Source organism: Bison bison, unplaced genomic scaffold, assembly GCF_000754665.1.
Source record: "Bison bison bison isolate TAMUID 2011002044 unplaced genomic scaffold, Bison_UMD1.0 scf7180017864233, whole genome shotgun sequence".
Lineage (NCBI taxonomy): Eukaryota > Metazoa > Chordata > Mammalia > Artiodactyla > Bovidae > Bison > Bison bison.
This window is the reverse complement of record NW_011494805.1, coordinates 5,874,927-5,892,269: the sequence shown is the minus strand read 5'-3', so window position 1 is coordinate 5,892,269 and position 17,343 is coordinate 5,874,927. Positions and strand designations below refer to the sequence as shown.

The following is a 17,343-nucleotide window of genomic DNA, read 5'->3' as shown; positions in this document are numbered from 1 at the left end:
TCAAAAAAAGGAGGTTATCTGCCTTTTCAAAGAAAAATTCTGAAATCAAAATGTCACTATAGAAGCTAATCATACCTCTTTACAGAAAGTGAATTTGAAAGTGAATTTATCTGACTTTGAGGAAGACTTGTTTAATTTAGGCTAAACATCTGATTTTTAAATAATTTTTAAAACTACTAATTCAAATGGGGAATACATAATTTCAGGGCAAAGTACTGACTACCAAGTAGTCATAAGAACTTATTAAGATCATTTCTGTAGTCAATCACCGATGAACACTGTGAGTCTGAGATAAGAAGGGAAAGCCATCTCCATGTCATGTGGGTATCGCATGTTAAGATGTGAACATAAACATGCTGATGCAAGCTCACACTCTACTGTGAGGGGACAGTGGTGCAAACAAGTAGTCACAGAAACATGAAGTGAAAAAAGCCGGAGCAGAAGTAGACTATTTGAAATACAGCAGTCCTCAGTTCACAACTGAAGAACAGGAAGAGATTCAAAGGGAATACTATACTTATATACCAGCAACATAAAACAACCAAACAGTGTTTAATGTTACCTCTGAAGTGTTATTATTAGGGTGATGGCAAAACTCACTTTCATCCTTCTCTGTTCCAAACTGCTCTAAACTCTGTATCACTGATGTGATACAGAAGGAATAGATCTCTCCCTAGACATCCCCCAACCAAAGTTCTTCACTCCAAATGAAAGTCATTTCCTCAGTATACGCTGGACTTATCTGTGTACTGGAAGAAGGGAAAGGCAGTATTGGATGGTGTTAACAGCACAAGACATCTTTTCAACAAATGGTGCACATACAACTGGACATCCACATGCAAATAAATAAATGTAAACACAGATCTTATATCCTTTATAGAAATTAACTCAAAATGTATCACAGACTTAAAGGCAAAACACAAAACTTAAAACTCGTAAAAGATAACACAGGAAAAACTTTAAGTGACTTTAGGTATGGTGATAGATGTCTTTTTAGATAATGACAAATGCGGGAGACCCGGGTTCGATCCCTGGGTTGGGAAGATCTCCTGGAGAAGGAAATGGCAACCCACTCCAGTATCCTTGCCTGGGAAATTGCATGGACAGAGAAACCTGGTAGGCTATAGGCCATGGGGTCGCAAAGAGTCACACGACTGAACGACTTCACTTTCACTTTCCAAACGTATGGTCCTTGAAAGATATAACTTACAAGTATCACTTAATTAAAATTCAAAACTGCGCTGTGAATGACAAAGTCAAGACAAATGAAAAGGCAAGCCACAGACAGGGAGAAAATACCTGCAAAAGACATATCTGATGAAGAACTATTGTCTAAAACATACAACAAACTCTTCAGTCAACAATAAGAAAACAAACAACCCAATGGACCAAGGACCTTAACAGACACCTCACCAAAGATACATGGATAGCAAGTAAGCTCAACAACACATGTCATCAGGGAAACATAAATTAAAAGAACAGTAAGATATCACTACACACCTACTGTTGTTTAATCGCTAAGTCGTGTCCCACTCTTTTGCCACCCCATGAACTGCAACCCATCAGGCTCCTTCTGTCCATGGGATTTCTCAGGCAAGATATATTGGAGCAGGTTGCCATTTCCTGTTCCAGGGCATCTTCCCAACCCAGGGATAGAACCCATGTCTCCTGCATTGACAGGTGGGTTCTTTACCACTGAGCCACCAGTGAAGCCCACACACATATTAGACTGGCCAAAATTTGGGACACTAACCACAACAAATGCTGGGGGAATGTGGAGCAACAGAAACTCTCATTCATGGCTGGCAGAGATGCAAAATGGTTCAACCACTTTGGAAGATAGTTTTACGGTTTCTTACAATCTAAACATAGGCTTACCATGTGATCCAATAATTGCACTCTTTGGTATTTACACAAAGGAGCTGAAAACTTATGTCCACACAAAGCCTCCAAGTGGATATTTATCACAGGTTTGTTTATACAACTGTCAAAACATCTAAGTAACCAAGATGTAGTAGATGCATGGATAAACAACTTGTGTGTGTGTGTGTTCAGATGCTCAGTTCAGTTCAGCCGCTCAGTCTTATCCAACTCTTTGCAACCCCAAGGACTGCAGCATGCCAGGCATCCCTGTCCATCACCAACTCCCAGAGCTTACTCAAACTCATGTCCACTAAGTTGGTGATGTCATCCAACCATCTCTCCTCTGTCATCCCCTTCTCCTCCCTCCTTCAATCTTTCCCAGCATCAGGGTCTTTTCTAATGAGTCAGTTCTTCACATCAGGTGGTCAAAGGATTGGAGCTTCAGCATTAGTCCTTCCAATGAATATTCAGGAGTGATTTCCTTTAGGATTGACTGGTTTCCTCTTGTAGTCCAAGGGACTGTCAAGAGTCTTCTCCAACACCACAGTTCAAAAGCATCAATTCTTCAGTGCTCAGCTTTCCTTATGGTCCACCTCTCACATCCATACATGACTACTGGAAAAACCACAGCTTTGACTAGATGGACTTTTGTCAGCAAAGTAATGTCTATGCTTTTTAATACGCTGTCTAGGTTTGTCATAGTTTCTCTTCCAAGGAGCAAGTGTCTTTTAATTTCACGTCTGCAGTCACCATCTCCAGTGATTTTGGAGCCCAAGAAAATAGTCTCTCACTGTTTCCATTGTTTCCCTGTCTATTTGAGATGAAGTGATGGAACCAGATGCCATGATTTTAGTTTTTTGAATGCTGAGCTTTAAGGCAGCTTGTTCACGCTCCTCTTTCACTTTCATCAAGAGGCTCTTTAGTTCTTCTTCATTTTCTGCTATAAGGGTGGTGTCATCTGCACATCTGAGGTTATTAATATTTCCCCTGGCAATCTTGATTGTAGCTTGCACTTCATCCAGCCCAGCATTTCACATGATGTACTCTGCAAATAAGTTAAATAAGCATGGTGACAATATACAGCCTTGACGTACTCCTTTCCCGATGTGGAACCAGTCTGTTGTTCCATGTCTTGTTCTAACTTGTTGGTTCTTGACCAGCATACAGATTTCTCAGGAGGTAGATATGGTGGTCTGGTATTCCCATCTCTTTAAGAATTTTCCACAGTTTGTTGTGATCCACACAGTCAAAGGCTTTAGCTGTATTAACTGATACTCAAAATGATAAATACTGTGGAGGCACTATCTTGGCTACTTACACTCCCTTGGTCCACATCTATTTTCCAATTGGTTCTCCAGGCTTTGAGTGATTCTATTTATTAGCTACCTGATAGCTTTTCTCTAAGGTCCCTTTTGGCCCAAATCAGCTAGACCAGGTCTTTGCTACTTCAGTTAAGTACTCATACAGTAGATAAAGACCAAGAAGAAAGTTACACCTCAGATATGGTAGCCACAGGTGCTGCACAAGTAACAGTGACCAACCAAGGACACAGCTCTCAGCTTATGCAGAGGAAAAGCATAAGTATCAGCAATTACACTTATGTGGAATACACATCAGAATCATCAGGGAATTGCTTGAAAATATGTAAGTTCACAGTTCACAGAAAACTAAATACAAATATCCCTGAAATATGCCTCAACCTCACTCATAATGAAAGAAATGATATATAAAATGACACTTCAGATACTGCCTCTTACCTAAGTGTCATCATGCCTGATAGTGTATCTTGATGAGGCTATAGGAAAACAGGCACTCTCACAGACACCTGGTGGGAACACAGAAATAGTACAGACCCTATGGAAAGGAACTTCACAACAGCTGACCTCTGAACAACAGTGGTTTGAATCATGGGGATACACTTCTACACAGATTTTTTAAGATAAGGACATACTACAGTACTATAGCATCAGGAGTTGGCTGTATTCATGGATATGGAACCATGGATATTGAGGGCTGATTGTAAAGTTATGCACAGATTTTTCAAATGCGCAGGACTCGGCACCATAATCTCTGTGGTTCAGGGGTCAACTGTGATTGATAGTATCACACGTGCTTACTATTTGATCAAGCAATCTCATTCTAGAATTCTATCCTAATGACACATGAAGCCCTTTATTGTAGCACTATTTGCAATAGCAAAAAATGGAACCCAATGTCCATCAGTAGGGCACTAGTTGAATTAACTTTGGTACATCCAGTTAACAGAGTACTGGGCAGCGATAAGAAGGTGTATGGAATACTCTGCTATGGACATTACCCTAGGATATTACTGTTAAATGAAGAAAAGCAAGGTCAGGAACTAGATGCTAAGAACTAGGAAGATTGAGAGGAGAGATATGCATGCATATAATGTGTATACCTGCTTATATTTTCAAAAAAAAACAACAGATGGATAAAACAACACTAATAAAAATGTTTCCAAAGGGGAAGAGAAAGAAGGGGAAGGAATGGACAGAGTACCCAGACTTCTCCAAATATCATCCTGACTTAACAATTTTGACTCTAGAACTGTATAAATGCCTTATATGGTGATAAAATAAAATTAAATAAAAAATAAATAACTGAAAGCAATGAATCTGACTAACCCAGTTGGTGGCATAACCAAATGTAAAATAACCAAATGTAAAAATAACTCTGACTATACATATGAAGGAAGCATATGAGGCATTTCTCACAGAGAAATCTTAAAACTGCAATGAGAGGGCCTGTTACTTTCAGTAACTTTAACACTGCTAAGACTTCTTGTGTGTGTGTGTGTGTGTTAGGATAAAACAGATATACCTGTGCTGATATTATTTAGAATTAAAATTCTGAAGTTAAGAGAAAACAGAAATATAAAGTAAAATGAAGTAAAAACAACTTTTAATGGAAAATAGTTATTTACAGACTACAGCTATTCTTTAGAATTAGCAATGTCAGCATGAACTCGGGATTGGTTTTTTGCTAAGACAATAAACGTCTTCTAGCTCTGTTCACTGAAAACTCCTATTAACAGCTGACCTGATGGTTATGAGTACCATGGGAATTACAGTCTATCTCCTTCTTATCCAAAACTCAACCTGCCTTTCCTAAGGCAAATATTACTTCTAATGTTCTAAGCACAGAGCCACATACAAACACCCCTCCTTTTTCATATCCATATGGCTATATGCACTATTTCATACTTTGCTCTTTCACTTAAAAATATTACCTTAGAACTTGGCTGTTACTGGTACACATATTCATTTCACGTCATTGTTTATCTAGAATTCTGCCAATCTTTTGGTATTAAAGATTCTTTTTCTGTTACTCCCACTAATTTATCTTGCAGATATTTACATATAAACTATCCACATACATTATATGTGGACATTATTTATATGCATATATAAACAATATAAATACCTGCAAGATAAATTTATACAAGTAAAATTGCTGGTTTAAGGACCACTCTTTGAATCATTACTCCAGTTAGCTAGAATAAATGATCTGAACCAAGGCTCTTCCATGCTTTTACATTTGCTGTTCCTTCTCCCTCCCATACCTTTGGCTGCCAATCTGCAATGAACTCTAATCCTTCCTACAAGAGTCAAAGTGTTACCGTCTGTGAATCCTTCTCTTACCCTACTTTCACAGACCTGTAGGCCATCTCCAGTTCCAAGCAGAACTATGACACTTCCCTTTAAGTGTTCACTGCATCCAGTTAATAGTCACTTTGCATGGTAACTGTCCATGCAAAACAAACCTGCTTGACATTATATAGTAAGTCCCTGGAGTACTAGGGTCTTGTGTTTTCATATATGGATTTCCATTTAACAAATATTTGCCCATGATTGAATGAATGGCTTAAATGCATGGAAAAGGGCTTTTAGCATCTTTCTCCATTCTAATAATCATTTAAAGACCAGCTCAGTTCAATAGGGCTTATTCTAATACCCAAATTCTGCCACTACCAAAAAGGATAGAGCCCCTCTCCATCCAGTACAGGTTCAGTAAATACTCATGGAATAAATATTTTTACAGAGTTTCTATCTTTGAGGCCTATTGCAACAAATACACCATGGCATGAATCTAAAAGAAAAGATACTTATGAAATAAGTCTGCTAAATTAGGTATTAAAAAGAAAGTTTCATCAGAGAACTATTAGTTTAAATTACTGTGAAAACAACTTACCAGTTACCTGTAACTGCAACCTTCCACTGTGGTTATTACTAGTATCAGACCTTGGTGAAGCAGTGGCCATGTCCCAAAATTCAGCTTAAATCTACGAAAAAGTTAATTTATTCATATATTAGACTAGAGACTATAATTTTCAATACAATTAACACCTTGTCCCCAGTAAATCTTGCATGTTTCCTTTTATAGATAACTTTTTCAAGTTGTATCTCACTGCCCTACCCTATTTTTACTTTTTAAATAAAACACAAAGCTGAGCTACTTCAGCTTTCTCCCGCATGGCAACTATTTTAAGGCTAAATTCTATTCACCTTTAACCTACTAAGATAAAGATGAACATTAAGGGCAAGATTGAAAAAAGTAATATAAATATGTTTCTTACCCTTATGGACTTTATTATTATGATTATTAAGCGTAATTTAATAAACATAAAAATAATAAAAATTATTAAACATAAATTTTAAAAAATTAGTTTTAGCAATAAAAGGCATATTGGTCAAGCAAAGAGAGCATGAAAATGGCATTGCATATCTGAAAAAGAACCATTTCAAATTTGCTTAAACTCTTCATTTTAGAACAGTTTCAGATTTACAGAAAAGATGTAAAGAAAATAGCATTCTCATATATCCTATACCTAGTATCCTCTACTATTGATTTCTTACATTAGGATGCTATATTTGTCATAAGTAATGAACCAATATCAATATATTATTACTAATTAGAGCCTATAGTTTATTCAGATTAGATAGCACTTAAGAGAGAATCACCAAACTTGAATATAAAGTTTAAAAATTCATTTAGAAGTAATGCTGAGATAAACAGCTTGAAAAATCAAAGAGAAACTAAAAGACATGAAAAGATAAAATGTGACCTGACATATATTTCTACTCATAATCTCAGAAAATGAAGACAGAGGAGGTCATACTAGCAGACAAAATGACTCAGTTTTCTAGACCCGTGAAATACACTTGTTCACAATTCTAAGAAACACTGAATAAAACAGTTGGGGTAAACATGAAGACACTCACGTTTGGACACCCAGGGACACACAGCAGTCACGCCACACAGCACCAAAACACAGGGCATGCTAAAAGCAGCCAGAGACAAGAGTGACGACACTCAGAAGAGAGTCAAGTGACAGCAGAATTCTCAACAAGCAGCGATGGAAACAAAGAAGGCGGAACAAGCACCTATCTGCGAAAACTGAGAAAATTTATTCAAGCACCAAAACTCTCTTTGGAACACAGAAGGTATCAAGATTTTGCCAGAGAAACCAAAAAGAGTTTACCAACAGCAGGCCTTTACTTCGACAAAATCTGAAAGACACATTTTCCAAAAAAGAATAAAATTACACAGGAGGGTGCTCTGAGATGCAGGAAGGGAAAGATGAGTAAAGAAACTGGTCAGCATACAAGTACATCTAAATAAACACTGCCAATAAAATAACAACAGTGACATCTTATTACGGTATGTAAATAAAACCAGAATAAACCATTAAAATACAGAAGCACAGAGTGGAGGGGCTGGGCAGGGAGTGAGAGGACAGGGACTGACGAGGTCAACTCTCTGCATCATCCGGCAGAGGGCCTGTGCTCTGGCTTAACTCTGGACTACATAGCATTCCCAGCAGGATTTCAAGGGTAACCACAGAAGAACAGAAATAGGAGTGTAATTTCCAAACCAGCAGAGTAGAAGAGAATACAATTAAAAAAAAAACTCAATTCCCAAAAAACGGCTAGAAAAGGAAAGAAAAAAAAAAAGGCATAAACAACCAGCATTATCAGAAAGCAAAAGAAAGAGAGTGCAAATATAGAAATAATCATAGTAACAGGAAATTCAAGAGTAAGATGAGAGATGCCCATAAAATAAAGATGCTGACAGCATGGAAGCAAAAATATGGAAAAGGACGTATTAGGCAAATACAAACAAAAGGAAAGCTGGGCTGAGTTATAATAGCAGAAAAAGAGCATTATTAGGGAAAACAAAGAAAATGATACAAGATTCAATCTAAGTAAGCAGATAGAGAACTCCAAATTTGCATGCTTTAAAAAAAAAAAAAAAATAGCCTAGCTTTGGTTCCTTCTCCCAGCCTAACAAAGTGATCTCAGCCAAAAAGGATGGGCAGTCCCTAACAGACTTCTGGGTTGAGGAATGGTATAGCGTGGTAGAAACAGCATCTACGACCCCGAAACAGACTATCTGGCAGCTGTTTCAACCACTTGGCACAGTTACGATGACAGCACGTCACAGCACCTGAGACTGACTGTTCCATCCTGCCCACCGCTCAGCAGGCTGCTGGGAACAGGGCCACTTCCCCATCTGCCACCCTACACTGTCTTTCTAGGGAGCCCAATTTGTGAGAGGCAGGAGTCTCCACTCAGGAATTCTTTAGAGAGTTATCAGCACCGAGCATTTACCATGAGAATCCAGTAATGCAGGGAGGTTGAAAGGTTTTCATTATGCTCAGTTTGAGAACCTGGAGTCCCTGTTCAGCATCCAGAGCCTCAGTAAAGAATCTCTAGACAACAGAATCCAGGGAACACTGGATCAAGGACAGGGATAAGGATGGTGGTTCTTTTCACTGAAAAAGAAATCAGAATTTTCACAAAACAAATATGGTCCAGAGAAGCTGTCCTGCACAGACGGCCTGGATTTGCCTATTCACCTAGAAGAGGTGAAGAGCTTTGAAGGCAAACAACATGATCGCTATGGAGCCCACGACTGCTGTCATGACTAAGGCAGCAGAGGCCGTGACAGAGGCCATGACTTCAGGATAAACAGTGGAAAAAGGCAAGCTGTAGCGGGTACAAGAGGACAATGACTGTGAAGCTCTATAGATAGGACGTTCAGTCGTGGAGCACCAAAGACAACTGCTCTCAAGATATTATAGGTATGACGACAAGAGGACCCTTCCAGAGACCCAAACTGCATTTAAAGCCTCAGAGTACTCCTAACAGATGTCTCCTCTGCTTGTATCTCCTTATCTAGCTTTCAGGCAGCTTCTATTTTTGGAGCAGCAAAGCTCAGCCTGATGCCCCAGTTGTGAGAGAACAAGCAGAAGAGCAGCTACAGAAGGAACGGGAGAAATGGCAGCATCAGCTTGCTGTTCAGTAGCTCAGTCGTGTCCGACTCTTTGCAACCTCATGGTCTGCAGCACGCCAGGCTTCTCTGTCCTTCACCCTCTCCCGGAGCTTGCTCAAACTCATGTCCATCAAGTCGGTGATGCCATCCAACCATCTCATCCTCTGTTGTCCCCTTCTCCTCCTGCCCTCAATCTTTCCCAGCATCAACAGGGTCTTTTCCAATGAGTTGGCTCTTTGCATCAGGTGGCTGAAGTACTGGAGCTTTAGCTTCAGCATCAGTCTTTCCAATGAACACTCAGGACTGATTTTCTTTAGGACGGACTGGTTTGATCTCCAACTACAGTGACAGCCTCGGAGGGACACCAAAACTGGCAAAGTAAAGAATTTCAAGAACAGTGATGGTCGAGAACAGGAAGTGAGTCACCTTGGACTGGGACCTTGCTATATCCACCAGAAGTCAGATCAGGGTGTGTGAAAGAGAGTGAGACCTCTCTGGAAAAAAGATGAAATACTCAGTAAAACCAAAAGACTGTCACTCTCCAACTTCTAAGCCTCCAAGACCTGATGAGCTACCAGAGGAAATGCTGGCCCCTCTATCGAGAGAATGCTTAGGTGAAGTGAAGTGCTAATCCTCTGTTGATCTCAGTTCAAACACAGAGCAGCAGTCCCCTACAAATGATGGGGAGATGCCACTCCAGTTCAACCATCTCAGCAAGGATCAATCAACCTGGAAAGATGAAAATAAGGCAGATGTGGTGAGTGCCCCAAAAGGTCGAAAGTGGGAACACCAGCATGGACCAAGAGATGAAGTAATAAGGACAAATGGAAGAAGTCCTAGAGGAGACAGAACAAAAAGGATCAAGAGCTCTAACTTGCATCTGAGAACCCAAAGGAACCTGAAGAATGCAGCTTCTAAGTTCAGTACTGTGAGTACACTGCTTTCCCAGTTGACAGTGAAAATTAAAAAGAGAATTCTACACCCTGTGCTTTCTCCTAGCCTCTCTCTACCCTGAAACATTTCTAAGCAAATCAAATCTCTATCCAGACAAGGCAAAAAAAAATAATAATAATAATAATAATTCACAATCTCCCAGGAGGATAAAAGCCTGTAAAGACTGTTAGAACTACAGGAAGAAACTGACCAACTGACCACTGATTCGGGTGATTTCAACACACACTAATTTTCTATAGATCAAGTGAATCAAAAAATGATGAACAAGAATTTAATGAACAGAACCTAATAAGTGTTAGAAAACAAACATTCTTCTCAAGGATGCTGCTGCTGCTGCTGCTACGTCGCTTCAGTCGTGTCCGACTCTGTGCGACCCCATAGCCGGCAACCCACCAGGCTCCGCCGTCCCTGGGATTCTCCAGGCAAGAACACTGGAATGGGCTGCCATTTCCTTCTCCAATGCATAAAAGTGAAAAGTGAAAGTGAAGTCACTCAGTCATGCCCGACTCTTAGCGACCCCATGAACTGCAGCCTACCAGGCTCCTCCATCCATGGGATTTTCCAGGCAAGAGTACTGGAGTTGGGTGCCATTGCCTTCTCGGCTTCTCAAGAATACATGGGACATATAGAAAAACAATACATATGTTGGGAGGTAATGAAAATGTCACTAAATTTCAAAGAATATGTATAATTTTGTTCCTGGGCGCTGATCAAAATGCAGTTAAGTTAAAAATCAGTAATAAAAGATTAATTTTTAAAATACAAATAGAAAATAATAACACTTCTAAATATTACATGAATCATCAGAAATGGTAATGGAAATTTTTCTAAAAATACTAAAAACTAGACTCCCTGGGAAGAGGGGTTGTGAGTCCACTTGCCAATGCAGAGGACACAGGTGAGGTCCCCAGTCTGGAAAGATTCCACACATCAGGAGCAACTGAGCCCACAGGGCACAAGTTCTGAGCCTGTGCTGTAGAAACCTCGAGCCAGAAGTACTGAAGCCTCCTGCCCTAGGGCACGTACTCTGTAACAAGTTAAGCCAGCGCAACGAGAAGCCCCCACGTCTCAACAAGAGCAAAACCCCTGCTCACTGCAACTAGACAAAGTTCTTGAGTAGCAATGAAGACCCAGCTCAACCAAACATAAATAACTGAATACAATTTCAAAAAATAAAAATGTTTTGTTGTTTAGCTGTGAAGTTGTGTCCGACTCTTTGTGACCCCATGGATTGCAGCACATAAGGCTTCCAAAAAAACACTAAAAAATGAATGTAACTTAATTACAAACATTTTTGGAATACAGTAAATGTTACAGTTTGAGGCAAATCTATAGCCTTAATGACTTGTCCTAGGAAAAGAAGAAAGGCTGAAAATAAATGAGTTAACAGGACAATCTGTTAAATTAGAAAGATAGTAATCAGTAAACCCTAAGAAAGCAAAAGTTAATAAAAAAACAAACTAATGAAGTTAAAAAAAATTAAAAAAAAGTAACAGAGAATATCAACAAAGTCACAGTTCTTAGAAAATACTAAAACAAATAAATGTCTGGCAAGACTTGGTGAAGGGTAAATACAATGGCAGCCTCGTGGACCGCAGCCTGGCTGTGGTGAAGGAGCTCGTGTGACTCAACGAAGCTACGAACCACACAGTGCAGTATTCCTGCCACAAGAACGCATGAACAATATGAAAAGGCATAAAGATGTGACAAGTGGAAGATAAGCCCAACACGTTGGAAGGTGTCCCATATGCTACAGGGGAAGAGCAGGGGGCAAACCATTCACCATCACAGCCATCCAAGTCTCTGCCCCAACCTCTAATGCCCAAGAAGCTGAAGTTGACTGGTTCTATGAAGACCTACAAGACCTTCTAGAACTAACACCAAAAAAGATGTCCTTTTTAGCATAGGGGATTGGAATGCAAAAGCAGGATGTCAAGAGCTACCTCGAGTAATGGGCAAGTTCGGCCTTGTAGTACAAAATGAAGCAGGGCAAAGGCTAATAGAGTTTTGCCAACAGAACGCACTGATCATAGCCAACACCCTCTTTCAACAACACAAAAGACAACTCTACACATGGACACCACCAAATGGTCAATACTGAAATCAGATTGATTTTGTACTTTGCAGCCAAAGATGGAAAAATTCTATACAGTCAGCAAAAACAAGACCTGGAGCTAACAGTGGCTCACATCATGAACTCTGTATTACAAAATTCAGACTTAAATTGAAGAAAGTAGGGAAAGCCACTAGGCCATTCAGGTATGCCCTGAATAAAATCCTTTATGAGTATACAGTAGAGGTGATAAATAGATTCAAGAGATTAGATCAGGTAGACAGAGTGCCTGAAGAACTATGGACAGAGGTTTGTGACACTGCACAGGAGGCAGTTACCACAACCATTCCAAAGAAAAAGAAATGCAAGAAGGCAAAGTGGTTTTCTGAAGAGGCTTTGCAAATAGCTGAGAAAAGAAAAGTGAAAAGCAAAGGAGAAACGGAAAGATATAACCAACTGAATACAAAGTTCCAGAGAATAACAAGGGAAGATAAGACCTTCTTCAATGAACAATGCAAAGAAGTAGAGGCAAACAATAAAATGGGAAAAGTCTAGAGATCTCTTCAAGAAAATTGGCGATATCAAGGGAACATTTCATGCAAAGACAGGTTCAATAAAAGACAGAAACGGTAAGGACCTAACAGAAGCAGAAGAGATTAAGAGGAGGTGGCAAGAGTACACACAAGAATTATACAAAAAAGATCATAATGATCTGAATAACCATGATAGTGTGGTCACTTACCAAGAGCCAGCATCCTGAAGTGTAAAATCAAGTGGCCCTTAGGAAGCACCACTACAAACAAAGCTAGTAGAGGTGATGGAATTCTAGCTGAGCTATTTCAAATCCTAAAAGAATATGCTGTGAAAGTGCTGCACTCAATATGCCAGAAAATTTGGAAAACTCACCAGTGGCCACAGGACTGAAAAAGGTCAGTTTTCATTCCAGTTGCAAAGAAGGGCAATGCTAAAGAATGTTCAAACTATACAGTTGCACTCTTTTCACATGCTAGTAAGGTTATGCTCAAAATCCTTCAAACTAGGCTTCAGTAATACATGAATTGAGAACTCCAGAAGTACAAGTTGGGTTTAGAAAGGGCAGAGGAACCAGAGATCAAATTAACAAAATTTGTAGGATAATAGAGAAAGCAAGGGAATTCCAAAAAATATTTGTTTCAATGACTATATGAATCACAACAAACTGTGAAAAATTCTTCAAGAGATGGGAATACTAGACCATCCTACCTGTCTCCTGAGAAACATGTATGCAGGTCAGGAAGCAACATTTAGAACCTTACATGGAACAACTGACTGGTTCAAAATTGGGAAAGGAGTATGTCAAGGCTATATACTGTCACTCTGCTTATTTAACTTCTATGCAGAGGACATCATGTGAAATGCTGGGCTGGATGAAGCACAAGCTGGAATCAGGATTGGTGACAGAAATATCAAAACCTCAGATATGAAGATGATACCACTCTAACAGCAGAAAGTGAAGAGGAACTAAAGGCCCCTTGATGAAAGTGAAAGAGGAGACTGAAAATGCTGACTTAAAACTGAACATTCAAAAAACTAAGATCATAGCATCCTGTCCCATCACTTCATGGCAAATAGAAGAAGGAAAAGGTGGAAACAATGACAGATTTCATTTTCTTGGGTTCCCAGATCACTGCTGATGGTGACTGCAGCCTTGAAATTAAAAGACACTTGCTCCTTGGAGGGTCTTCCCTAGTGGCTCAGGAAGTAAAGAATCCGCCTGCAATGTAGGAGACCTGGGTTGGATGCCTGGGTTGCGAAGATCCCCTGGAGAAGGGAATGGCTACCCACTCTGGGATTCTTGTCTGGAGAAAAGGAAGGCTATGACAAACCTATATAGCATATTAAAAGCAAAGACATCACTTTGCTGACAAAGGTCCACAGAGTCAAGGCTGTGGTTTTTCCAGTAACCATGTACAGATGTGACAGTAGGACCATAAAGAAGGCTGAGCACTGAAGAAGTGATGCTTTTGAACTGTGGTGCTGTAAAAGACTCTTCAGAGTCCCTTGGACTGTGAGGAGATCAAGCCAGTCAATCCTAAAGAAAATCAGTCCTGTATATTCACTGGAAGGACTGATGCAAGCTGAAGCTCCAATACTTTGGCCACCTGATGTGAAGAACTGACTCACTGGAAAAGACTCTGATGCTGAGAAAGATTGAGGGCAAGAGGAGAAGTTCATGTCAGAGCATAAAAGAGTTAGACAGCATCACTAATTCAACGGACATGAGTTTGAGCAAACCCCGGGAGTTAGTGCAGGACAGGGAAGCTTGGCATGCTGCAGTCCATGGGGTTGCAAAGAGTTGGACACAACTTAGCGACCGAATAAAAACAACAGCAAATAAAGTGAAACAACATAAAGAGGCCCACAAGAGAATGCACACATGTATACGTGTGGCTGAGTCCCACTGCTGTCCACCTGAAACTATCCCAACATTGTTAATTTGGTATCCTTCAACACAAAATAAAAAGTAAAAAATAAAATTTCCCAAAAGACCTACAGATCTAAGGACATACTAATACAACAGATATAGCAATGCAGAACTGTGAGAAAGGAGGGACAATTAAATGGTCCTGATATTATCTATATTGGAAGAATTAGACTGGATTCCTACCTCACATTATACACAAAATCAATTCAAGATGGACTAGTGATATTAGTATGAAAGACAAAGTTTTAAAAGAAATTATACTATTGTTTTGCGTCCTCCCAAAAAGAAAGATTTCTTAAGCATACTAACCAAAGAAGAAAAGAATGAATATTTTGACGGTGTGGAAACTGAGAACTTCTATTTAGCATAACACATCATTAAAAACAAACAACTAAAAGACAAGCCACAAACTGGGAGATATTTACAAAATGTAAAACTGAATAAATGTTAGTAATTAAACTATGTAAGAACCTTGACAAAAAAATTGAAAAAAAAAAAAAAGTAAGCAAATGTGGGGAAAAGAAAACAAACTGAATAGAAATTTTATAGACATGGAAACTTGTCTGGCCAAGAAGTATTTTTAAGAAATACAGAATCTCAATTATTCATCAGAGAAATATTAGTTAAGACCACAAGAGATGCTATTTTCAAACTCACAAGAATGGTAAAGACTAGGAATTTTGACCTAAATAATGGAAAGAAAAAAAGGTGGGGCAGTGGTGACTCTTTACACACTGCTGCTAGTTGTTTAAACTGGCAAAGCTTAAACTGCTGGTAGGTATTAAATTTGGTAAACTTGTTGGAAAACAACTTGGCATTATTTTATAAAGTTGATCATTTGCATGTCCTTAACAAACAATTCTAGGTACATACTACAAAAATTTTGCACTGATACTCATTCCAAATTTAAGCATTCTTCATAATAAAAGCCATCACCAATATGCTCAAATGTTCATTGGCAGAAAAATGGTTAAAAGAATTAGGCTAATACACAATGGAACATTATACAGTAGTGAGAATGAATGAACTATAGCTGTAGGCAACAACATGAATGGATCTTAGAAAACGGAATGGTAAATGAAAACAGACAAAAAGGAGTTCAAAGTAGTAACATCTTTCTTTCACTGAGTCCCACCTCCAAGACTTAATGTTCTACACTGAGCATCAAGGAAGACTTCCAATTCTTAACGACAAAGAAGAAATGAATTCTTTTGGCAGTTACCATAGCCTCATCTTTTGCTATGTACTTCTTCTGAAAATGCTACAATTACACAACAGAAAAAAAGAAAACAATCCAGAAACATGGGAACACTGTGGATCCTGTGTCTCAAAAGCTTACGTGATCAGTATGAACAGCTGAATGAGGCCCACCGAAGAACTGCTGAGGTGCAAAGGGCAAGCAAAGGACAGTCACCACTCTTCAAGGAGGACGCTATGAATCTAACTGAAACATTCTTCACAAATTCAAGAAACCACAGTGTGGAGATACATCTGGCTACACTTCTGCACTCTAAGGAGCTTTCTTTTATATATGGTACAGCAATATCCACATTGTACAAAAATATTTCTCCATGGTTAATTTCTTGTTATAAATTTGAATATGCACTGAGCCTTTTCTATCATTCTTTTATGATGCTTGGATATTTTCATTGAAATATAAAGATCTGTTTATAAACTAGACTTTTCTTAAAACATCATTTGTGCAAGCTTTAAAAAGACTCTAAACATAATATTAAATTCAAAATAAAGAAACATATCTGTGGTAATACTATTTTTTTAAAAATATAATTAAAAATAAATTGAAAATGGCAGTTACTTCAGGGGTTGCGGCAGGGCAGGGAATGTAGGTAACAGAGGTACTCACAGGTACCTCTTTAACTGTGTTGGTACTGACCCAGTTCTGAGCAGAGTAACTGGTTCCCAAAGGTTTGCTTTTATTATTAACTTCTGCATATTAATACAATCCAGAACTGGCATGTTCAAATTACAGAATTTTAAAAAGTGTAAAAAATACATGATGACAAGGAAGTAGACATAGAAAAGTGTCGATCATCAATTCATCAGATGAGGTAGGGAGTACGCCTGCAGCCTGATAAGCCAAACAAAGAAAAGCCACAACGTTCCCACAGATGTCTTCCAAGAAAAGGAAGTACTTCTTCCCCTGAACAGTAAATGAGGGATCGAAGGATAAGTGAAGATATGAATTAATCTGGAGGTAGATTAAAAGAAAATTGAGGGACTTTATTAGTGAATTAGACCAAAAGGTCACTGCTGAGGATAAAGACTGAGGAAGAGTTACTTAAAAAGAATTGTAAAGTTTAAAACGCTGTGCAGACTATGAAACTGCCAACTAGGCAAAAGACTGTTCGTGCTAACTGCTTAAAACTTTTTCTGTTCCCATATTTCCACCCCCGAGCTATTACTCCCTTTGTTCTATACAGACCAGTCCTCAGATGCTAGAGTACATGCCTCTAGTCACCAGTAACTGAAAATTTAAACTGCAAGTGATAAAAATGGTTCAAAAATAGTACTACTTTGCCTTAACAGGCAAGATATACAGCAAACAAAATCATCTACTTCAACACTTAGCTTTCATATTTCGTTTAATAACAAAGTTGCATGGCACTTAAGGGCTTCCCAGGGGGTGCTAGTGGTAAATGCCTGGTATGTGCCTGGCAATGCAGGAGACCTAAGAGACAAAGTTTCAATCCTT

At 39.0% G+C, this 17,343-nt stretch overlaps 1 protein-coding gene across 2 annotated transcripts in view; it reads right to left on the bottom strand.

The window, feature by feature from the left end:
* Positions 1 to 17,343, bottom strand: part of WWP1 (WW domain containing E3 ubiquitin protein ligase 1) — a 114,852-nt gene that overhangs the window by 94,628 nt on the left and 2,881 nt on the right. For both annotated transcript variants that reach the window (XM_010846230.1, XM_010846231.1), the window contains exon 2: positions 6,076 to 6,166. In XM_010846230.1, coding sequence (XP_010844532.1) covers positions 6,076 to 6,145 — 70 coding nt within the window. In that variant the 5' untranslated portion in view covers positions 6,146 to 6,166. The remainder of the gene's footprint in view (positions 1 to 6,075; positions 6,167 to 17,343) is intronic.